Here is a 25,001-nt window from a genome sequence, read left to right as displayed (position 1 = left end):
TCGTGATAGCGGATGAGATTGTTAAAAAAATATTTGACATTTCATTTTAAAAAAATCTTAAGGAAGTAACTGTGATGGAAAATATATTTGGTGCCTTTTTTTTTTTCTTATAAGTGCTAGTTTAGCAATGGCGTTCAATTATTCTGACACAAATGACATGAAATATGAAATGAAATTTAAGCCTTTTGTTTTCTCGCTGTTGAATAAAATGCAGATTACTGGACTTAATATTCAATTCAAAAAGTCAAAAAGGTCAAAAAGTCTGGACACACAAGGCCTCTTATTATGTAATAACCAAATATAATGATTAAACTTTGACTTAACTTTGAAATAAACCAGTCGTTTTCTCCACGTGAACAAAGTAAACCGCAGTTGTTCACATCTCGTTTTTTAATCTGTAAAAAAAGCGCGCATGTGACTTTAATGGTAATAAAGTCGGCGACGGCGACGCCTCCGCGTCACGTCACGCCACGCCAGCTCCCGGCGAACAGGACAAACCCGCGCCGACTCCGACCCGCCGACCCGCGTCCCAGCCGAAGCTCGCCGGCGGAACCCGTGGCCGAACACCGACCGACCGACCGACCGACCGGGGCCGTGGTCCGTGGAGCTTGACCGCGGCCGGGCAGATGAAGCGACCGGCGGGCCTGTTCCAGCGGGGACGGCGCTTGTGAGGCGGCGGTGCGCGGCCGGCGGTTCGGGATAATGCGACGCCGCCGGGACTGACGAGCCGAGCCGAGCCGAGCCCGCGACGCGCAGGTAAAGTCCCCGCCGCCGCCCGGCCCGCGGACGGGTCGCTGCTAGCCGCGTTAGCCGCTCGGGGCTAGCAGCGCCTGGCCTGCGGCTCCCGGCCGTGTTCCGCGCAACGTTAACCGGCGCGGCCGAGTATAAAACTGCAGGTTCGGGATTTACAGAGCGACTTACAACCAGTAGTTAAAGGGACAGTCCCCCCCCCCCCCCGGGGACACTCAGGGTTAAGTGTCCTGCTCAGGGACACGATGGTAGTAAGTGGGGTTCGAACCTGGGTCTTCTGGTTCATAGGTGAGTGTGCTACCCAATAGGCCACTGCCACCCTGGTAGTACCCTGGGATCAGGGCTGCTAGGTGCGCGGAGCCTTGCCACGCCACAGGTGTCCCGTCATGTTCCTGCACAGAGGTTCTAAGTAAACAGAACCCCCCCCTGTCGGCAGGTTGGGTTTGACCTCCGGTGACCTTTTTATAAGGAGCCCTCAGTCGCCCTGCTTTGTCACACGGGAGGCGAGAGTTCAGCGCGCAACCGGCACGACTGGTTGTTGGACGGCGTGCCTGAACCCTCCGGCTCCTGTTGCTTATCCCCTTTTTTTTTTTTTTTTTTTTTTTTTCTTCTTCCCACACGAACCCTTCGCACGGTAGCACTTGGCCGCGTAATAGGAGATAAGCCGAGCGGCGTTCGGCCCAGACCTGCGCCCCACAAACACCCCCGTGTTCACGCCCCCCTACTGCAGGGTATCCAGGCCCGTATGTGTGCCACCTCCTACTTTTTTGGCACGGCCCGCGGTACGCACGTGCATTATTCATTTACTCGGCTTGACCTTGGCACGCTCGACCGTGTTAAACGGCAACGGAGGCCGGCTGCCCGGTAGCTGGTGCTTCTGAAAGCTGAACGTCCCGGGGCGGTCGCCTGAACCATGACCTCTGTGCAGCGTTTCGGCGGCGGGCCTGTTGGGAAAGTTAGATGGAGAAACCGCGCGCTCGCCCAGAGGTGCTGCAATACGGCACTATTACTTTTCTTTTCATTTTTCTTTTCTTTTCTCCAAAGCGACCTACAAGAGGACACAGCAATTCTCATTCGGTTTCCATAGATTTTGAGTTACAAAACTAAGAGCCCCTGATAAGGCCGAACTTGTCAGGAAAAGAACATGCTGGGAATTGTTAAGTGCTAGACGAATATCACATTTGTCTGTCTGTCTCTATCTATCTGTCTGTCTCTATCTATCTGTCTGTCTCTATCTATCTGTCTGTCTCTATCTATCTGTCTGTCTCTATCTATCTGTCTGTCTCTATCTATCTGTCTGTCTCTATCTATCTGTCTGTCTCTATCTTATCTGTCTGTCTCTATCTATCTGTCTGTCTCTGTCTGTCTGTCTGTCTGTCTGTCTCTATCTGTCTGTCTGTCTGTCTGTCTGTCTCTATCTGTCTGTCTGTCTGTCTCTATCTATCTCTCTGTCTCTGTCTGTCTCTATCTATCTGTCTGTCTCTATCTATCTGTCTGTCTCTATCTATCTGTCTGTCTCTATCTGTCTGTCTGTCTGTCTCTGTCTGTCTGTGTGTTGTCTGTCCTCTGTCTGTCTGTCTGTCTGTCTATCTAGTAAGTTAGTTAGTTAGTTAGTTAGTGTTTAAGTCTCATATGAAATACTTCTTGAACAAGTGGGTTTTCAGTTGCTTCAGTAGTAGTCTCGGCTAGTCGAATGGAGCAGGACAAGTTGCCCCACCAGCCAGGGACGACAAAGGAGAACAGAGTCGGTTGGGATCGGAGACCCAGTGAAGAGGGACATTTTTAGTCTGTCTATTAGTCAGATTTGTGTTTTTATGTGTTTTATGGCAATTCTTAAAGGTCCCCGGACATGATTTTTAAAGGAGGGGACGAGGCGGAGAGCGCCCAATAGAAGTTGAGGGGACGTTCGCAAAAATGACTTAATCAACACCGTTCACCAACCACAACGTTCGGTTCAGACAGGAAGTAGTGTTGCGTTTTTTTTCCTTTATGAAGTTATAAAGGGACAAATTCCAGATCCGACCGTCAGAGCTGCCGCTCTCTAAACGTTGAAGCGGAACGACCGAAGCACGCTTAGAGGAACTTGTATTAGTTAAAGAATCTCACGTCATGGGACCTTTAAAAACCTTTAAAATGTTTTACTGGCACCGAATTAATGAAGTTTTCCGTAAATTTCTCGTCCGCATGTGTGCAGGGAGGTCATGTCTGCGACCTGATGAAGGTCCGAGAGCTTTAGCCGCCATGGAGGAGCTCCACCAAGCCACCGCCGTGGCGCAGAGCGACCGCCAGGCAGTCGGGGGAGCGGTGCAGGACGCCGCCGAGTCGGATTCGCTGCAGACCCTCGAGGACGTCGGGTGTGCGGCTCAGGAGGCGGAGCACGCGTCCTCGGGCCGCGGCGAAGCTCCTGACCGGCAGGGGCCGGCGTCCGGTAACGGAGTGGCGGCAAGCGAGGAGTCCCCCGGCGCCGCGGAAGGTCAGCAGAATGGCCACGGAGCCGAAGAAGACGGGCAGGAGGAGGGTGGAGGTGCTCAGGCCAGCTCTGTTCCTGCAAACGCCTTCACAGGTACGAGGCCTGCAGCCATTACAGCTCATTTGTTCTACTATCTATCTATAGATCTATTATTATGGCCCAGCCATATGACGCGCTGATAACACACAAACTAGGGATCCCATGATGCATTTACATTTAAGGCATTTGGCAGACGTCCTTATCCAGAGTGACTTACAACGTGCTTCCATGTCACCATTGATGAAGTGATCAGTTCTGGTTCACTAGGACCCCCAACTATGAATACAATCTTTTTATTCACTCGGTTCTAGTTTCTATACACAAGTCAGACAAGAAGAAGGTTACAAGTTCATCTAAATATTCTCTAAAGAGGAAGGAAGGTCTTGAGCTGCCGTGTGAAGGTGCTCAGTGACTGAGCTGTTCTGACCTCAAGGGGAAGTTCATGCCACCACCGAGGGGTCGAGACGGAGAAGAGTCTAGATGAATGTCTTCCTTTTACCTTCAGAGATGGAGGGACCAGGCGAGCAGTACTGGAGGCTGGAGTATACGAGGTGCAGTGCGAGGTGTAATAAGGGATGTGAGGTAGGATGGTGCTACTACATGTTTGGCTTTGTAGGCCAGCATCAGTATTTTGAACCTGATGCGTGCAGCTACTGGGAGCCAGTGGAGGGAACGTAGCAGAGGGGTGGTGTGGGAGAACTTGGGAAGGTTGAAGATCAGTCGTGCTGCTGCATTTTGTATGAGTTGTAGAGGTCGGATGGTATATAGAGGTAGACCAGCTAGGAGGGAGTTGCAGTAGTCCAGTCTTGAGATTACTAAGGACTGAACCAGTATCTGGGTGGTCTGTGTTGACAGATAAAGGCGGATTTGTCTGATATTGTAGAGAAGGAATCTACATGAGTGGGAAAGGTTGCTGATTACATTTACATTTACATTTACGGCATTTGGCAGACGCCCTTATCCAGAGCGACTTACAACGTTGATGTGAGTCAAGAAGGAGAGTTGGTTGTCTATTGTTACGCCAAGGTTGCGGGCTGTTGTAGAAGGAGAGAGAGCTGTGAGTTGTCCAGGTTAATAGCAAGATCCTGATGTGGTGAAGAATCTGCCGGAATGAATATTAGTTCAGTTTTGGTGGGAGTGAGTTGGAGGTGATGGGCTGCCATCCAAGATGAGATGTCGGTTCGACATGCAGAGATTTAGCTGGAAGCAGCATGTAGATCAGAGGGAGGAGTAAATGACCTCACCAAGTGATCTCGTGTAGAGGGAGAAAAGGAGAGGACCTAGCACCGAGCCTTGAGGGACACCAGTGGAGACTCTACGTGAGGCAGAGGTGGATCCTTTCCAGTGCAGTGCTCAATTTGGGCAGACTAAGGACTTTAAATTCACGCTCCTGTACAGATTCAGCTGCAGTGTAGAGTTAGGCAAGGCAAGCGAAGCGCTGCATTGTGGGATTTGTAGTTTTGAGTGTTATCAGCGCTCCGTGTAGGCGGACCATAACGATAGGTCTATGTGAAGGTTGACGGCCCTGGTGCGAGGTCTTTATTTATACGTATTTCTGTAATGGTAGCGCTGTTGAAATGAAACGTGAACTGGCCGCGACTGTAATACACGTTTTCGCCAATTTTATTTTTATCTCTTTCCTAAACCGTGCGCGTACAGATGCTTCGCAGACACGGTCGCTCTCGCTCACCGAGCATCTGCGGCTGGGCCGCGACGACCCCGCTGCCGCCGGGATCAACGTGGAGTGCAGAATATGTGGGGACAAAGCCTCCGGGTTCCATTACGGTGTCCACGCCTGCGAAGGCTGTAAGGTGCGTCTCTTCCGTTGGGTGATTTTTTTTTTAATTTTTTTTTTTTTTTGTGGGAAAATCCGAATTTCCGCACACCCACAGCACGTGTACCCAGATTGCGGGGCTGTTGTATCTCCTCCGAGGTGAACGGGCGAGACGTCCTGTCTCTGGCCCACCGTTACGGTGCCGTGGGTAAAAGCCCTGCTAGAATCCATCGTCTCATTTTTGTCGGTGTTCCGCAGGGGTTCTTCCGGCGCACGATTCGGATGAAGCTGGAATACGAACGCTGCGAGCGCACGTGCAAGATTCAGAAGAAAAGCCGCAACAAGTGTCAGTATTGTCGATTTCAGAAGTGCCTGGCTTTGGGAATGTCCCACGACGGTGAGTGAGGCCACTTTACAATTCTCCACATTTTAGCGCGGAAAGACGCTGTCGGCAGCATGCAGCCGCTTTACTGAAGGTTACGAAATACTGGGCCTCTTTCAGAAATCATTCCCTTTAGCACGCTTCAGCACCCTAGAGATTCCTTGGCAGACGTGACGTGAAATGGTTGATCCAACTGCGATTGATTGATTTATTTATATATTTATTTATTATTATTATTATTATTATTTTTTTTTTTTTTTTTTATAAATTTAATGCTACTGCTTTAATTTATTACTGCAGTTAACCACCCTAGGTATGCATTATTGGATGATTGTGGTTAAACTGTAATTATAATTGCAGTAAGAGCATCGTGGCTAACCCCCTTGATAAAATGTCGCAAACCGTCGCCCCCTTCAGCAATCAGGTACGGTCGTATGCCAGAGGCTGAGAAAGAAGAAGCTGTGTGGCGGGACTGCTGGCGGGGGAACAGAGCGTGCCCAACCCCGGAGGGCCGGACCTCAAAACTCTGGCAAAGCAAGTCAACACAAGCCTACCTAAAAACCTCAATATGACCAAGAAGAAGGCTCGCAACATCCTGACTGGCAAGACCAGCTCCTCTGCGGTACGTCTGATGGCCAAAAACCGCGATTAGTGAAGCGAAAGCGACGTGATTGTCATGGTGACCCAGCGAAACGTGTCCTCCGCTTTTAAATACCACCCTTGGTGAGCAGTGGGCAGCCATGACCTTCTGATTACGGGCCCATTTCCTTACATTTAATCATTACAATAATAGACATATAATTATACATTTTAGCATACTCAACGCACAAAATATCACACTTGGCGTCTAAATATTATTGTGCTATTTTGCTTGCATGGTTGTCAACTTGAATAATATCTATATAGTAATAAGAAATACGTATATCATCGATCGTTCTGGAGTTTGATGATGACGGCCCAGTTTTCAGCTTCAAGTTGTTTACGGTGGAACGACTCTGTTTGGACGTTTCCAGCCCTTCGTCATCCACGACATGGACTCCCTGCGGCAGGCGGAAAACGGCCTGGTGTGGAACCAGCTGAACAGCACGCCGCCCAACAAGGAAATCGGGGTCCACGTCTTCTACCGCTGCCAGTGCACCACCGTGGAGACGGTTCGGGAATTGACCGAGTTTGCCAAAAACATCCCAGGCTTCGTCGACCTCTTTCTCAATGACCAGGTATGGGGGATGGAAATATTGACAACTCGCCTCCGAAATGCCCAAATTGGAGCGACGGCAGTTGAACTGCATTTTTTTTTTTCGGTCCCCAAATGTGGCGGCAAAGGGACGAGCCGGGTGGGTGATATGGGCGTGGTCAGCACTGCGAACGCGTGGCCAGCGTGTCCTCATTTATTACTGTTGCAAAATATTTTACTTCAAATTTATTCATAAAGCACTTTATGACCAAAGTGGCGTATGCAGACAAAAGAACGCAGAGTTAAAAAAAAAAAAAAACAACCACAATAAAACCGTAAAAACCAACATCTCAGACTGATTTAAAAGCCAAGCAGAATAAATGTGTTTCGAGGGGGCTCTTAAAAGCGGGAATGGAGTTCAAGGTCTTCGGGCAGCGACTGAAAAAGCTCGGTCACCCCAGAGTTTCCTCCTCGTCTCAGGGACAACAGACAACGACCTGAGAGCACATGGAGGAGTGTACGACTTTTAGCTGCGGACTACTACATAGACAAATGTCCAATAAGGGGATGATACTTTATAACAGCCAGGTGGAGCTGTTGCTATTTGTGTTAAAAAAAAGTTTGATTTAAATGATAAACTCTGATCCAGGACGTTTATTCAAGCCAAGGTGGTAGCTTTCTCCTCACTAATGTTGCGGAAATCAGACAAGCCCCCCTCTGCGAAAAACTGCGATGCGGTCAAGCCAATCGTCAGGAAAAGTTCAAGGAGATATGGTCACCATTTATTGATTTATGTTAAATCGTCCGGTTCAAGTCCAGCATAGGCATGTCGTTTCCTAAAGCATATTCAAAGTAAAAGAGGAGACCGCTTTTAATTTGCACTCGTTATTTATTTATTTATTTACCTTCTCCTTGCTGTTTGACGGGTGTGGTTGAGGGTGGATATTGGTCAACAGATGTTATTTGTTTGTTGTTGAAAAATTGAAAATCACAAACAGAACATAAAAAAAAATAAAGAGAAAATGTTCTATGTGCAACCTTCCGCTGGCTCTTCTCCTGCCTCCCCCTGGAGCAATTTAGGGTTAATTGTCTTGCTCAGGGACACAATGGTAGTAAGTGGGGTTTGAACCTGGGTCTTCTGGTTCATAGGCAAGTGTTACCCACTAGGCTACTACCATGTCCACCTCTCGGCACGGGACCTACACGTTACAGGTATGTTAGGTGTTAGTAGCCTAGTGGGTAACACTTGCCTATGAACCAGAAGACCCGGGTTCAAATCAAACTTACTACCATTGTGTCCCTGAGCAAGACACTTATCCCTAAATTGCTACAGGGAGACTGTCCCTGTAATACTGATTGTAAGTCGCTCTGGATAAGGGCGTCTGATAAATGCTGTAAATGTAAATGTTAACACGTCGGAATACCGCAGCGCATCAGAACACACTGGTGTCGAGCGAGTGGACGTGGAAAAATGGTCTGGACCCCACACACAAGGTCCAGAGGTCTGTGAAGGTTCTCTGTCATCCAGGCGAAATTGTCTGGAAGTTGAGTCGTGCCAACTGGACTTTCCCAACGTTCAGACAAGGTCCAGACTAATACACGATCGTTACACTCTTATTAAAACGCTGTTCCAGGTGACCTTGCTGAAGTACGGCGTCCATGAGGCCATCTTCGCCATGCTCCCCTCCTTCATGAACAAGGACGGCCTGCTCGTGGCTAACGGGAAGGGGTTCGTCACGCGGGAGTTCCTGCGCAGCCTCCGTAAGCCCTTCAGTGAAATTATGGAGCCCAAGTTTGAGTTCGCTGTGAAATTCAACGCGCTGGAGCTGGATGACAGCGATCTTGCCCTCTTTGTTGCTGCAATTATACTTTGTGGAGGTGAGCAATTTTCCGGTTATTAGTTAAAAGTAGGTCAGTTCAGAAACGGCGTAAACAAGTGAACACGCCTCCATTTGACTCTCTGAACTCACACACTGTCCACTTTCCTAACGTGCCCCAGATTCAATTCAGATCTTATTTTGAATCATGTCTTCTGGTAACACCGTTGCAATAGGACACTCAAGAGACCAATAAGAATGCAGGCTTTTTTTTTTGTCAGCAGCTTAATCTTTTGTATTCCATAACAATCCAACATTTTTTTTTTTTTTTTTTTAAATAATTTAAATATTACCTGTTAGATAAATAAAAATGACACATTTCCTTTGGGCTGCACAGTTTGGTCAAGCACCAAGTAGACAGCTATGATCAAATTCCCCTTTTTAACTATTAATGTAAACGGGAGGTCAAGTTACAAGTCAAATTTTGCTCTTGATCATGTGATATTTAACTCCAGATACAGTTATTGAGTGAAATACCATACATTAACAGCATTTATCAGACGGCCTTATCCAGTAGTTACAGGGACAGTCACCCCCTGGAGCAATTTTAGGAATAAGTGTCTTGCTCGGGGACACAATGGTACTAAATGGGGTTTGAACCTGGGTCTTCTGGATCATAGGCGAGTGTAACAGACATTAGGCTACTACCTAGTTCCTTTTTTTTTTTAAACACAAAGTTACTAACGTAAATGATTTATTTCACTTCTTTTCCGCCCGTTTCCGTTTCCAGACCGTCCAGGTTTAATGAATGTCCAGCAGGTGGAGCAGATGCAGGACGGTATCCTGCAGGCCCTGGACCAGCACCTTCAGGTGCGCCACACGGACTCCCCACACCTCTTCCCAAAGCTGCTGCAGAAGATGGCCGACCTGAGGCAGCTGGTCACGGAGAACGCTCAGCTGGTGCACATGATCAAAAAGACCGAGTCCGAGACGTCGCTGCATCCGCTCCTCCAGGAAATCTACAAGGACATGTATTAAACCGTCTCCAAATGGGAACTCCTTTAGATGCTGTTATTGAACTTTCTAAGACACTGTGTTGAAAATGGCTGTTTTTTTGTTTTTTTTTTATGGACGTTCCTACCGCAGAGTTACAGCTCACATCTCTTCTCTGCTCTCCAGCCCTGCGTCTGGACTAATCCTTTTGAATGTAGCGTGTCACTATCAGGTTTTCAGTTTGGATTTTTAATCGGTCGAAAAGAGTCCGTTTCCCCACATGGCAGAAAAACCTTTCTTTTTCGTTTCACCAAATCACTCCCATTACAATCAAAGAGCTAAAGCACGTGACTCTCAAGGCTTCTCTGTACAATTTAAACCTGATTTTTGGTCTCTGTATGTACATACAGTCAGTGGTGAGGGGATATCTGCACCCATCTTGGGTGCACTTTTGCACAAGTGCACCCACCAGAGATCAGGCTTACGGCTGTTAGGAGATGAATCCTGGGAACTAGTCAGAATGCTGGTGTGTTTTTTTGTTTTTGACCCCAGCGGAACTTTTGACGTGTAAAACTGTCATTTCTGACCATGAGCTAAACAGGAAAATACCTCGAGAATCCATCGTCATAGGACCACTACGTTAAAATGCACTGCAGGTACGTGTTCGCTAATTCTAATGGTGGACGACGGTTACGCTTTCACTCCCTCGGTCCGAAACAAATAAGCCATCCCTCTACGACGGCGTTGACTTCGTATTCGCACGTGCTGCACATTAAGTGAAATACAAAGGTTATTTGTTATTATGAACTATGCAGATTTTTCATATTGATTTCCGTGCTTTGTTTTTTTTCGGTGGAACTTGCTTTGTGCGTCGCTGTTACGATGGTTTCCGTGCCGGGAAGATGCTGGTTAAGCCTGGTACGTCGTTTATGTGCAATATACACGAATCCCACATTTGTTTGTGTAAAGATGTCACGACGTCATGGCATGTGACACTTCCAACACCTCCATGTCCCGAAGCAGGTCGGATATCTGTGTGCTTTACGATGTTTTGTATGCAACTGAATAATCTGCATTCATGAATATAAGATCTTCTGTTGCTGAAGTAAAGAAAATATTTCTTCATAAAATTAACAGGTCTGGTTTCAGATGAAAACCGAGAAGAAGCAACAGATCAGCAACTAAATATTAAAATACATTTCTCTAATATGCAAAGACTAATGCGGCGAAGGGCCAGCGATGCGATGAGAAGTGTCGCATGCCGTCACGTCCTGCATTTGTTACGGTCTTCTTCCCAAACAGACTTTTAAGATGTTAAGTGACACCAGGGTCGCGGTGGGCCTGGCGTGGAGTTTTTATTGCACCGCGGAGAGAACGGTGTTTGAGTTTTGTGAGTTGGTGGCCCAATTAAAGTGTGAAAACTCATGTGGGTCAGATTCATGTTTCACGCAATACTTTTCTAAAATATACCAAGTATATTGGGGATGGTAAAACAAAGCAAAAACACCAGAAATAAAAGTCACACACCGCTGGTAAATAGGGCAAATAAATAGATTTATTTAATAAAGCGCTAAAATACTATTTATTTAAAAACATGAACACATGTAAAAAAACTGCCTAGTTCAGGCATCCTTGGTTGTGTAAAGTGTCGTACAGTGAAATAAAAAAAAAAAAAAAAAAACACAAATTCTGCACGCTAATGGGGTTATACGCCCGCCCGCGAACCAGAAGACCACCGAGTCCCAGGTTCAAACCCCACTTACTACCACGGTGTCCCTGAGCGTGTCCGGGGGGGGCGGTCCCTGGCACCACCGGCTGTCAGCCTTTCTTGGTAAATGCCGTAAGTGTAAATGTGAACGGGTGGCAGGGCCCGAGAGGTCATAAGTGATAAAGTGAAGTGATTGTCACATGTGATACACAGCAGCACAGCACACGGTGCACACAGTGAAATTTGTCCTCTGCATTTAACCCATCACCCTGAGTGAGCAGTGGGCAGCCATGACAGGCGCCCGGGGAGCAGTGTGTGGGGACGGTGCTTTGCTCAGTAGCACCTTGGCGGATCGGGATTAAAACCGGCAACCTTCTGATTACGGGGCCGCTTCCTTAACCACTAGGCCACCACTGCCCCTAAAAAAATAAGTCAGTCGAGCAGAACGCAGGCGCAGCCCAGGCTGACCATGAGCGCCCTCCTTGCCAGGCGGTATTGCCCCGCGCCCGGACACCTGTGTACGTGGTAGACGTGGATTCTGTGCTGAATGGGCAGCGGCCGGGCTCTGGCCCTATCGAACCGGCAGTGGGTCGAGCACTCGGCCTGGCGAATCTCCTCCGGGATCCGTTCTGCGTCGGCGTCACTCCTGTAAGAGAGGCCGGACTGACATGACACACTGCACGCGGTTCACACGCCAACGGCGGCGCGCGGTGACACTTACTGATAGTTCCACGGCGCCAGCGCCTTCTTGCTCAGCTTCATATTGTGGACGAAGGTGTACTCCTCGCTGACTCGGTTTTTGAACCGGTCGATGTCGCTCTGTGTGCAGTTGGTGTCGCAGCTGGAGCAGGTCCAGTGGGCCTCGGCGTGGTGGTGCCGGTGGGATGGAGCTGCCGCGGCAACTCTCGCCGACAGCAGGAGGGTCTGCATTCAAACGCAGAATAAACGGCCACGCCTGCTTCACATCGACTCGAGAGAAAACGCGGACAAATTTCAGCTTCATCGGAGCGTTCGTTGCCTTTGAGCTTAAACTGATATATATAATTGATACGGTATACCAGAAAATCGTGTACAAAAGTCGCAAGCAGATCCGTTCTAACGTAACAAATATATCGACTCGCATAAAGGGTTTAATTACAAAAGAATGTGTGAAGAGAAAGAGACTTGTCCTCCATCTGTAGATGTTTGCTTGTAGGAGAGAGCGAGCGAGAGAGAGACCTACACTCGCACCTCGACATACCAGCGTCCTTCACACGTTCACTGTTTAATCAGTGGGTCACCCGTTCGTGAACCTCCTCAGGGTCAGATGCTGTGAAGATGAGCTCACCAGCAGGACGCAGGCCTTCATCCTGACGGCCGATGGCGGCGGCGCTCCCTTCGTCTTGGCGGGCCGCGGCGGGGACGACGAGCCTCGCTGGACCCGGTCGGCTCTCGCGCCGCCTTATATGCTCTGCCGAACGGCGCGGGATGCCCCTGGCGCAGCAGCCGATTTCATTCACGCCGGCTTTGCATATGTGGGCACGCGGCAGCGTCCCTTTCCGACCGCTGATAATATTTATAGCGCCTGAGATAACGTGGCCAGATTCCCATGATCTGGTCCACATACCAGGTCCTGTCCCATTATACCGTCACACATTGTGCCAAGTTTATCTTTAAAGGAACGTACCGCAACCTGCAACATGTTCGTGGAAAGACAGTGTGTGAGTGTGTGTGTGTGCGCGTGCATTTACATGTTGTGCTTGGATGTGGTTTCCTAAAGAGCGCAAACGGCAGCAGCATAAACTGACCAAAAAAAAAAAGGACACGCAGCCATTTTACCGTCAGCTATCACCACAGAATCAGATAGCTTGTGTGAAGACACCTCGACAATCATGAAATGAAGAACCAGACTGAGTCCGCTCCACGTTACGTATCAACCGAATTAAAATCAATTCATTTTGGTGCATCTGCCAAAATGTCCTGCTGTGATCGTATCATACAACAAATATCGTACCGTGGCTTTCTACAGGTGTGTGTGTGTTTTATATATAAAACCATGAAGATGGTTTTGGTGAGCAGTGTGCAGCCATGATTACGGGGCCACTTCCTTTGCCCAGCAGGCCACCGCTGTCCGAAATGTGTTCGGTAGGTCGGCGAAGAATATGATCGACATTTTCTATTCAGAATGAACTGAAATGAGGGGAACGGAACAGATACAGAAATGTGTGTGTTTATTATTATTCGGCTTTCCAGCTCTCGTGCTGTGGTTAGGTGACCAGTCCAATTCCTATGGAATCTCAGCCTCTGGTCATCCCCACCGCACCTTATCTGTCCGCCGCTCTGTACTTTGCCTTTATGTGTGTGTGTGTGTGTGTGTGTGTGTGTTTTTCTGACCCTTTATTGTGCATAGTGCGGAGGCGCATACTGAAAACAAACAAGGAAGTGAGGGGGGGCAAAATTTATACATCAGAAATTATACCTGAAAGTTGTTTGTACAGGACAGATATGATGATTTTTTAAAAAACCTTTTAAATTGGTTCATGTGGTATTAAAATACTGCGCTTGAAAGCGTAATTTTACTTTTTCTTTTATCACCCCCCTCCTTCCTCGCAAAGGAGGACGCTGCAAGTAAAGAGAGTCGTACTACAACATCTGATCCATCTGTACCGCTGAAACGTGAATATTGATTATGATGGTTATCGTCAGCGTCCCGCTGCAGTCGCCGCTTTGCCTGCAGTTTTGCATGTTCGAAGTGCGGTGCGGCCGGGCGGCAGAATAACCTCGTCGCGGGGCGAGGCCTCGGTCGGCCTGGACAACAATGCATGCCTGAGACTTTTATGGGGTCAGAAAAGAGGCGCGTGAGCAATTTAATATTCTGCCTGGGTGACCAGGGGAGCCAAAGGGTGTGAATAATTCACCATTCACCCCATTTACATTCCGTCCTCAGCACATACCTCCTCATGCGGCAGGAAATTACAATATTCATTACAGTGAAAGTCTCCCATTATGAGATTTTAGTCTTAAGACGTTTTAGTCATTAGTGAAACTAATTAAAGGTTTTTTATTCTTTTATTAATTCCAACAGTAGCTCTGGAATAAATCTGAAATCTAAAAATATAAAACACACAAATAATACTAATTGAAAGACCACATTTAAGTGTCGGTAATATTAATACAAATAATAATACATTTATTCACAAAGCACAATTTCAAAAACAGAGAACTGTTCACCAGAGTTCTGTACAATAAAAGTAATAATGCAACAAATGAAAACAATAACAAAAAACTGTACTGTTTATGTTCATGTTGAGATGTAGAGATGTTCTAGAAGAATAATGAGATTAAAGAATAAAGTCTACAGATGGAGAACAGCATTGTATTGCTGTTCAGAGAACAACAGGAGAACCGAGTCTCTTTCTCTACACGCGTCCTGTCATTGATTCATGAAAATAAAGAAATTCTGCAGTAAACACCTCAGGTTAATCAATATATGATCAACTGGCTTTCGTTATCGCTGGTTCGTACTGGTGCGCGCGACTTTTGCATAGTTCTGTATAAGCGAAACAGAAAAAAATTAAAATTTTAAAAGGTGACACAGGCACCAGGGTTCCCACTCACTCCCACACAGCGGAATCCCCGTGACATGGGTCCTCTCTGTGGGCCAGCCTGTTTGTGAGTGGGTGTGTGTTTGTGTACTTTGCATGTGGAAGCGGCGCGGAAACAAAGACAACAACAGTCCAGTTTCGCTACAGGCACGCCGGGACTTATTTAGACAGTACTAGCATGTTGGAATTGTCTGGTGTCCCAAAGTGGAAATGCTGAATCACGGTCCACACAGAAAAAAGTACCAGTTTTTACCACGTCCAGGGGCGGCCTCAGCCTGTTGGGTGCCCACAGCTCCTTATTGGAATTGTCTGTTCCACCTTAAAAACTGCATGCTGCAATACTAATTATTTTACATGGAAATGTCCATATTCATCATAAATGTGCACATGAGCGGTGGCCAGTGGTGGCCTAGCGGTTAAGGAAGCGGCCCCGTAATCAGAAAGTGATCAAGTGAAGTGATTGTCATTGTGATACACAGCAGCACAGCACACGGTGCACACTGCATTTAACCCGTCACCCTTGGTGAGCAGTGGACAGCAGCATAAACTGACCAAAAACAAAGGACATGCAGCCAATTTACCGTCAGCTATCACCACAGAATCAGAATGTTTTTGGGTTAAACAGTGAAGACACCTTGACAAGACTGAGCCACGACAGGCTCCCCGGGTGTGGGGGGGTGTGGGGACCTTCTGATTACGGGGCCACTTCCTTTGCCCAGAAGGCCACCGCTGTCCGAAATGTGTTCGGTAGGTCGCCGAAGAATATGATCGACATTTTCTATTCAGAATGAACTGAAATGAGGGGAACGGAACAGATACAGAAATGTGTGTGTTTATTATTATGCGGATTTCCAGCTCTCGTGCTGTGGTTAGGTGACCAGTACAATTGCTTTGGAATCTCAGCCTCTGGTCATCCCCACCGCACCTTATCTGTCCACCGCTCTGTACTTTGCCTTTATGTGTGTGTGTGTTTTTCTGACCCTTTATTGTGCATAGTGCGGAGGCGCATACTGAAAACAAACAAGGAAGTGAGGGGGGGCAAAATTTATACATCAGAAATTATACCTGAAAGTTGTTTGTACAGGACAGATATGATGATTTTTTAAAAATTGGTTCATGTGGTATTAAAATAATGCATTTGAAAGCGTAAATTTTTAACAACCCCCCCTCATCCCAAAAAATGTGCAGATTTCCACGCAAAGGAGGACGCTGTAAGTAAAGAGAGTCGTACTACAACATCTGATCCATCTGTACCGGTTGCGGTAAAAACCGTACTTTGTACGGTTCATACAGTTACCGGTTAAGGAAGTTGCCCCGTAATCAAAAGGTTGCCGGTGCGAATCCCAATCATGGCTCCCCACTGCTCACCAAGGATGATGGTTAAATACAGAGGACACATTTCACGGTGTGCTGCGCTTCACAATCACTTCACTTTCAAAGTTCCCAGGTCAGTGGGAGTTTTCAGTTGCCTGGAGCTGTTAAACTAGGGCTTTTTTTGTAAAACAATGCCATTCATCAATCCAATGCACAGGTCCCAGGTGAAATGTTCAGTGAAATCAGCATTGGGCCAGACAGGTAACGCTTGATACCATTTCTAATAGTTCAGAATTTTGAGTGGTCACATAGATCATCATCATATACAGATTTAAAATGTGGGAAGGAGACCCATAAAGGTTGCCGGTTCGAATCTCAAGCTGCCAAAGTGCCACCGTCCCCACACACTGCTCCCCAGGCGCCTGTCATGGCTGCCCACTGCTCACCGAGGGTGATGGGTTAAATACAGAGGACACATTTTGTTGTGTCACCATGTGCCGTGCTGCAGTGTTTCACAATGACAATAACTTCACTTTCATTTATTTCTGAAACAGATTTCCTGGCTCCAGGCCTCACTGAACTAGACAATACAAGTATTGCAGCCTGCAGAAAAGTATTTAAGGTGGAACAGACAATTTGAATAAGAAGCCACTTCAGTGTCGCGTTTTACTGTGTGAGCTGGTTATTAGAACCCAAACCAGTCAGAGCAGCAGACGCACCTGGCAAAATGAGGGCGCCCTTACTCCCCGCAAATGGATTATGGAAAACCGATTGGTGGCTATGCAATCATGATGTCAGGGCGATGTCACCCCTATCAAAAAAACGTCACTGACTGTGCATCCAACTCAGTGTGCGTGAGAACTTTTCTCATTTTCTGCCATAAACATCATGCACTGAATCATGTTGTCATATGGGTGCAGATGCCATTCTGGGAAAAAATCGAGGGGTGGGATTTAAATGTTTAAATTGTGTATTAAAATCCCACAATTTAATAGAATATCACAAAATAAATCACTGTTTAAATCACACAAACAGTAAAGCATCCTCAGACCATTCATCCAAGGGAGAGGCCTCACAATTTTACCCAAGAGCATAGCCATGAGTAAAGAACGGTACCAAAACATCCTCCGACAGCAACTTCTCCCAACCGTCCAAGAACGATGCCTTTTCCAGCATGATGTAGCACCATGTCAGTGAGAACTAAGTGGCTCAGGGAACAAAACCATGGGTCCATGGCCAGGAAACTCCCCGGATCTTAATCCAACTGAGAACTTGTGGTCAATCCTCAAGAGGCGGGTGGACAAACAAAAACCAACAAATTCTGACAAACTCCAAGCACTGATTATGAAGAAATGGGTTCCATCAGTCAGGATTTGGCCCAGAAGGTTGATTGACAGATTGACAGGCCAATTGAAGAGGTCTTCATAAACTTGAAGTAATTGTCAGTAAAAGCCTTTAAAACTTTTTAAATGCTTGTAATTATACTTTAATACACCACAGCAACAACTGACAAAAAGATCTAAAAACACAAGAAGCAAACTTGAAACTAGTATTTGTGTCATTCTCAAAACGTTTGGCCACGACTGTATAGTTAAGCAATGAATATATTGAAACTGGCACAGACACATATTTTTTTGCAATATGGATACTTTTGCACCTTTCTGAAATTTTCCACATTACTCCTGTAACATGTTAGAAGCTCACGTTACTGTAAATGACACACATTGTATACTTTCCTTTGTATTTTTGTAGTATGTATGTGTCTATGTGCAATATACACAGTACAGGCCAAAAGTTTGACACACCTTCTCATTCGATGTGTTTTCTTTATTTTCAGGACCATTTACGTTGGTAGATTCTCACTGAAGGCATCAAAACTATGAATGAACACATGTGGAGTTCTGTACTTAACTAAAAAAGGTGAAATAAGTGAAAACATGTTTTATATTCTAGTTTCTTTGCTCTGATTACTGCTTTGCACTCTTGGCATTCTCTCGATGAGCTTCAAGAGGTCGTCACCTGAAATGCTTCTCCAACAGTCTTGAAGGAGTTCCCAGAGGTGTTTAGCACTTGTTGGTCCAGCTCACCCCAAACCATCTGGACTGGGTTCAGGTCCGGTGACTGTGGAGGTCAGGTCTCCACTTTTTGTTAAGTACATAACTGCACATGTGTTCATTCATAGTTTTGACGCCTTCAGTGAGAATCTACCAACGTAAATGGTTATGAAGATAAAGAAAACACATTGAATGAGAAGGTGTCCCAACTTTTGGTTTGTACTGTACGTTGTTTAGTTTTTTGAACAGCATTGTATTGCTGTTCAGAGAACAACAGGAGAACCGAGTCTCTTTCTCTACACGCGTCCTGTCATTGATTCATGAAAATAAAGAAATTCTGCAGTAAACACCTCAGGTTAATCAATATATGATCAACTGGCTTTCGTTATCGCTGGTTCGTACTGGTGCGCGCGACTTTTGCATAGTTCTGTATAAGCGAAACAGAAAAAAATTAAAATTTTAAAAGGTGACACAGGCACCAGGGTTCCCACTCACTCCCACACAGCGGAATCCCCGTGACATGGGTCCTCTCTGTGGGCCAGCCTGTTTGTGAGTGGGTGTGTGTTTGTGTACTTTGCATGTGGAAGCGGCGCGGAAACAAAGACAACAACAGTCCAGTTTCGCTACAGGCACGCCGGGACTTATTTAGACAGTACTAGCATGTTGGAATAGTCTGGTGTCCCATGCTGAATCATGGTCCACACACCGGAGTCTTCCTCACTGAAGGAATTTTGTCAGCCGGTGTTGTATTACTCAGTGGTGTCGGACCTTATAGTCTCTTAACATTATGAACCATACAATTTACCGGTTGTTGCTGTCCAGCTGAACATCCGTGAGAACTTTTCTCATTTTCTGCCATAAACATTATCCACTGACTCATGTTGGCGTATGGGTGCAGATGCCATGCTGGGAAAATTGGGACACCAGAGGCTAGTCGCCGTTTCACCCACTCAGCATTCATTTTTTTGAAAATTAAAATGCACAACCTGACGACGGTGGACGGGAATTGCAAATCAAACATTTCATTAACATTTAATACAACATTTTTAACACTAACCAAGACAAATTTACAAGCAGCGAAGTTCGTCCAGAAGTTCGTCACGCTATTATGAGAAACACACAACTTCTATTCTGACTATCTCTTCCAGTAACACATATTGTCATAGACTGTGCAGTGGTGGCCTAGCGGGTGAGGAAGTGGACCCGTAATCGGAAGGTTGCCGGTTCGACTCCCGAGTTGCCCCTCAGGTGTCACCGTCCCCACGCACTGGTCCGCTTTTCATGGCTGCCCACTGCTCATTGAGGGTGGTGTAGTGTGGAGGACACGTTTCGTGGTGTCACCGTGTGCTGTGCTTCACAATCACCTCACTTTCAATCTCATTATGACGAAACTTTCACCTACAGAACAGCGCCTCTACCTGTGTGGAGTGCACTACACCGAACAGCCCAGAGTGTCATTTACACGTTGCAACATCAACAGGAAGCTTTACTGTTAGTGCTGCTACAGGCTTGATTCACCCAGTAAGACTGGGGCCTTTCTCCTGTTCATTTCTGTTCCACAACTGCATCTCTGCCATGCAAATCCGCGCCTAAACCTCTCATCCGTGTTTACCTTGAGGGGCACTACTGTTACATCGTGCATCGATTTGCTGTAAAAGGCAAGTTCGGCCTTATCGGGGCTCTTAGTTTTGTAACTCAAAATCTATAGAAACCGAATGAGAATTGCCGGTATCTTCCTCTTGTAAGTCGCATTGGGTAAAAGCGCCTGCCAAGTAAAGTAAAGTAACGTAAAGTAAAAAAGCATGTCATCACAGCCAGATTAGCCTTGTTTTGCTAATGAAATAACTACAATTATTATTGCAAATTATGGGATTTTTGGAATTATTTACATTTACAGCATTTATCAGACGCCCTTATCCAGAGCGACTTACAATCAGTAGTTACAGGGACAGTCCCCCCCCTGGAGACACTCAGGGTTAAGTGTCTTGCTCAGGGACACGATGGTAGTAAGTGGGGTTTGAACCCGGGTCTTCTGGTTCATAGGCGAGTGTGTTACCCACTAGGCTACTACCACCCCTATTTATCGTGCATCGCACAGAGGGTAAAATTATTGTACAAATCCAATAATTAAATGGCTTGTCTGTAGAGATGGTACTCTGCACATATGAAAATATGAGATTGTTTTCTCTTTACTTCACAATTTTGCACACCTTCACCCTACCTGTTATACATATTTTATATTTAGAAACATAAAATTGTAATATTTGGTTATGTTTAAGGGTGGTAGTAGCCTAGTGGGTAACACACTTGCCTAAGAACCAGAAGACCCAGGTTCAAATCCCACTTACTATCATTGTGTCCCTGAGCAAGACACTTTCTCCAGGGGGGGACTGTCCCTGTAACTATTGTTTGTAAGTCCCTCTTTGTTAAGGGCATCTGATAAATGCTGTAAATGTAAATGTTTGAAGTATTTGCATATTGGTTCCACTTGAATGCTTGCAATATTTGCAATATTGAGGTCTATAGCAGTCGCAAAAGCATTTCACTGCATACCGCGTATGACTGTGTTCGTGACCAATAAAATTCTCATTTGAATTTGAAGGTGCGATGCTCCTCCCGGCCGCTAGCGGGCGACAGCGCGCCGCGTCGATCTGAAACCGTAAACGCTGAGGGCGTTACGGAGAACAACTGGCGGTGAAGTCCGACATGGACACGGAGGAGCTGATGCTCCGTTTCCCCGGACGCTGCCGCCTGCTGCTCCAGTCGCTCCTCGCCGGGGCGACCGGGGTCCCGAGAGCGCTGAAGGTTTTCGGCCGGCAGCGCAGCGCGGACCCCGGCTTCACTCCCCACCGGCTTCTGGAGACGCTCTGCCAGGAGGAGCCGTGTCTGGCTCCCGGTGCCCGCACTCTCGTCACGTGAGTGAATAAAGACGAGAGTATTCCATGTATCCCATATAAAAGACGATTTATTCCATAAATAATATGTAAGTGAAGTGATCGCCACTGTGAAACACTGCAGCGCAGCACACGGTGACACAACGAAATGTGTCCTCTGTATTTGACCCATCACCCTTGGTGAGCAGTGGGCAGCCGTGACAGGCGCCCGGGGAGCAGCGTGTGGGGTCAGTACCTTCATCAAGGCACCCCAGTGGCACCTTGGTTCCGAGACGTATGGAAAGCATATTGTTTAATTTCACTCTGTACTGTCTAACTGTCACCACGGCAGCGGTGGCCTAGCAGTTAAGGAAGGGCCCCCGTAATCAGATGGTTGCCGGTTCGAATACCGATCCGCCGAGGAGCCACTGAGCAAAGCACCGTTCCCCGGGCACCTGTCATGGCTGCTCACATTATGCAAATCCTTCATTTTTATTGCTGCTTTTGGCAAACCGTTGAATCTGGATTTAAAGAATTGATCTCTTCATCGATGGTAACTTAAGCACGTTGTAAGTCGCTCTGGATAAGGGCGTCTGCCAAATGCCGTAAATGTAAAGTCTCAAAGCATTTAATTTCTATACATTTAACATCTTCTCTGGACTTTAAAAAAAAATTGTCTTTAATTCTTGTGGTTTTTGCTGTTTTAACCAAATTCATGAATTAGTGTCTATGCCGTCACAGAAAGCCGCTGGTCTGCCTTTTCCCCACATCGTTTCAATGGAGCCTGCTGTCCTTCCTTCGCCTTGTCCACCCCCTGCTCCCAAGGGACGGTCTTCTGTGTTTGGTGGACTGCTTCACGCAGGACTACAGCTCTCCGCCGTGGATTACTGCACTTGTTGGACAGCTTCAGAGGGACCTGGGAGTACCCGGGGTGGAGATGTTGACGCCGCGGTGCCAACAGAGGGTCAAGGACCTCTGCGGGCGGTTTAATGGTGCCGGTGGGACAAGGACGTGGTCCTCCTGCCTCACGGGTACTCGAGCGCTGAACGAGGCGCCCCTGTTCGATGCGCTTCAGAAGAAGCGGAAGAGCCAGAACCTGGAGCCTGACCCTGACGCAGAGGACACGGGGCAGCAGAGCAAAAGGCTCCGGCCTGACCTTCCGGTCGCCGCTGAAGATCCTGACGGAGGGCCCGAGGCACCCGCGCCGCGTCCCTCAGATGACGCGCCAGAGCCGGAGCCTAAGGACGCCCTGCCGGAGCCCTTGAAGGTATAAAGACCAGACGTCTGAATGTCCTCACAGGTCGTCCCGGGGTCGTCCTTGTGACCGCAGGTTTTTGTTTTGCTCCTCAGGCCGCGGTTCCTTTAATCAGAGAGCTTCTGGAGTCAGACGCCGAGGTGAGTTACCCGCTGCGGGGAACACAGTGGAACCTTGGGACTTGTGAAATGGACCCACACTCTGCAGGTTCGGGTCCAGAACTGGACACCAACAGCGTTGCCGATTTACCCTTATGGGGCAGTGGTGGCCTAGCGGTTAAGGAAGCGGCCCCGTAGTCAGAAGGTGCAAAAAGCAAAAGCACCCACTGCTCCCCGGGCGCCTGTCATGGCTGCCCACTGCTCACCAAGGATGATGGGTTAAATGCAGAGGACAAATTTCACTGTGTGCACTGTGTGCCATGCTGTGTATCACTTCACTTTCTTTCATGGAATTTTCCAGTAACTCATAATGTCACCTTCTCCTCGTAGATGGACGCATCTGTACTTGAGGTGCTAAACGAATGTGGCCCTGGTCAGGTGCGTGATTGTTATGACCATAAATCTTTTTTTTTTTTTTTTTTTTTTGGTACATAATTTAATTCCACTCTCCCATCAGGTCGAGGCGCTGTGTGGACTGCTGGGATTGTCTGAAGCTCCAGAACAGGCCTTGCCCCGTTTCTGCGGCCGATTGCTGGCTCTGCCCGCTGACCTGAGCCACAGCGTGGCCGCTGCTCTCGTCAGACACCTCCTGCTTGACAAGGTGCCGCGTCCAGCCCTTCGCGTGCGCGTACTCGACGTAGGCGGAGCCGCTCGGAACGTAAACCCTGTGCACACGCCTCGCAGGTGCTGTCCCTCGCTGAGCCGCCGTCCCGCTGTTTAATCTCGGCCGCGTCCTCCCTCTGCAGCCGCTACCCCAGAGCCACGTGCCAGGCGCTGCTGGGACCGGTGCTGGAGGAAAGGCAGCCAGGTGGAGCAACCGGGACCCGTACACCGCAGACAGATGGAGAGAGAACCTAGAACGCGGAGGAGTGTTCTGAAGAACGCCTCTGAACAGCTTTATATCTTTCTTTGCCTCAGAAAGTGCCCAGGTGGAACTGATCTGTCGGTTGGTGGAGGGCTCTCTAGACCCCCAGTATCGACTGCTGCTATTTCAGTGAGATTTTACCTTCACTTTTTATGGATAAAGTGTCATTACATCTATACTTAATACTTAATAAGAATAAAAAAAAAACTGTGTTCTGCAGTATCCAAGTTAAAGGACCTTCTTTTTTCCAGCATTGCTCTGCAGGGAACCTGGAATGAACATCTCTTGTCTGTTATTCTCGCACTGCTGGACACAAAGGTGACGTTTACATTTTACATTTACGGCATTTGCCAGACGCCCTTATCCAAAGCGCCTTACAATCAGTAGTTACAGGGACAGTCCCTCCTGGAGACACTCAGGGTTAAGTGTCTTGCTCAGGGACACGATGGTAGTAAGTGGGGTTTGAACCTGGGTCTTCTGGTTCATAGGCGAGTGTGTTAACCACCAGGCCACTACCACTACCAATGTGTGACTAAATAAACTACACGTCACTACAAGCATTAACGTTTCTAAAGTTAAAGTTTGGACGCACATACTTTTTTCTGGGCCATTTTGTTACAATATAGAACTAAACTGAAGACACGGGACTTTAAAATAACACACAAGGTTATGTAATAAATGGAAAAAAATCACAAGATTAGTGTCTCACCAAATCAGGGAGCTTTTGCTGTGATGGCAGCATCTCACACTCTTGTCTTTTCTCCACAACCTTAAATTGGACAGCGGGGACAGTTTCTTATCGTTCACTCACGTCAATGAGCATCTCGCGAAGTGGCTTTTCATGATGACTATAGTAAACAAATGAAGGTAAAAAGAGGCGACTCTGGAAAAAACAGCTTCATCAAACATGAAGGATGTTTCCTATGTTGGATTCTTCAACACGGTTCCATGTTTGTCTCCATGACCGCGGCAGAGTGACTCTTCAGAACATGCTTTAGTTGCAGGGATGTGCAATGTGTGTTAATGAATGATGGCACTCGTCCCTGTGACTCCCCAGCTTGACCTGACGGACGAGTTGCTGTGCCTCTTCACTACGCAACTGAGGAAACAGTCGGCACATTTCACCAAGTCCATGAAGTTTTCCAAGATGCTGCTTACCGTCCTCACCAAATATCAGTGCAGCGTGAGCGTCATACCCACCGTCACGTAAAAACCAATTCTTTCACGATATCCAACATTTCATCGTGAGCTGATGTGTGTTCTCTTGTCTTTATCTAGGTACGTGGGGAATTTAAAGATGCTCTGTCTGCCTGCTTGTCAGCTAATGAAACGTTTCTTAAAAAGTCCCTCCATGCTGCTTTCAAAAGACTTAATTAAAATTTTGCAAGATGTAAGACATGTATGTACAAAATAAAAAAAAATCGAAAAAGTGGATGCCTGTGATTTATTGTTCTATAAGTTTTTTAATACATCTCTTTTTAATGTAAATAGCGATAGGGCTCATCGTTAAATAAAGCTATAGCCAAACTTTATTAATTAATCATTTTTCACACAAAAGATCATGCAAATGAATTTGCTCTAGGTGCTCTAAAGCTGTAAACTTTTTTTAAAATCATTTTATAATAGCAAAATGTAAGGAAGGCAATAAACGATTCCGGGTAAACGAGGAGGGTTGCATCGGAGGACATCTGGCGTAAAGATTTGGCAAAATCTAATTTGAACATGATGAGACCCCTAACGGGGTCAACCAAACAGAGGTGACGATATAATAGCATAATGAGCTTAAATTAT

At 47.0% G+C, this 25,001-nt stretch overlaps 2 protein-coding genes across 2 annotated transcripts; both read left to right on the top strand.

Moving 5' to 3' along the window:
• The first annotated feature begins 462 nt into the window (after positions 1-462).
• Positions 463-11,009, top strand: ppardb (peroxisome proliferator-activated receptor delta b). The gene is given in 9 exon segments (XM_028994977.1): positions 463-756; positions 2,945-3,313; positions 4,919-5,070; positions 5,292-5,430; positions 5,833-5,877; positions 5,880-6,037; positions 6,429-6,632; positions 8,224-8,467; positions 9,197-11,009. Coding segments are annotated over 8 exon segments (1,512 nt in total). The 5' UTR covers positions 463-756; positions 2,945-2,991; the 3' UTR covers positions 9,445-11,009.
• A 9,686-nt stretch (positions 11,010-20,695) lies between these two features.
• On the top strand, positions 20,696-24,642 carry fance (FA complementation group E). The gene is made up of 10 exons (XM_028994099.1): positions 20,696-20,974; positions 21,674-22,199; positions 22,283-22,327; positions 22,676-22,723; positions 22,803-22,946; positions 23,030-23,153; positions 23,264-23,339; positions 23,462-23,528; positions 24,268-24,393; positions 24,489-24,642. Exons 1-10 carry the CDS (start codon positions 20,766-20,768, stop codon positions 24,585-24,587), a joined length of 1,464 nt encoding a protein of 487 aa, XP_028849932.1. The 5' UTR covers positions 20,696-20,765; the 3' UTR covers positions 24,588-24,642.
• Positions 24,643-25,001: the final 359 nt, after the last annotated feature.

This window comes from Denticeps clupeoides, chromosome 10 (genome assembly GCF_900700375.1).
Source record: "Denticeps clupeoides chromosome 10, fDenClu1.1, whole genome shotgun sequence".
NCBI classification, from domain to species: Eukaryota; Metazoa; Chordata; class Actinopteri; order Clupeiformes; family Denticipitidae; genus Denticeps; species Denticeps clupeoides.
This window is presented reverse-complemented; position numbering and strand designations above follow the sequence as displayed.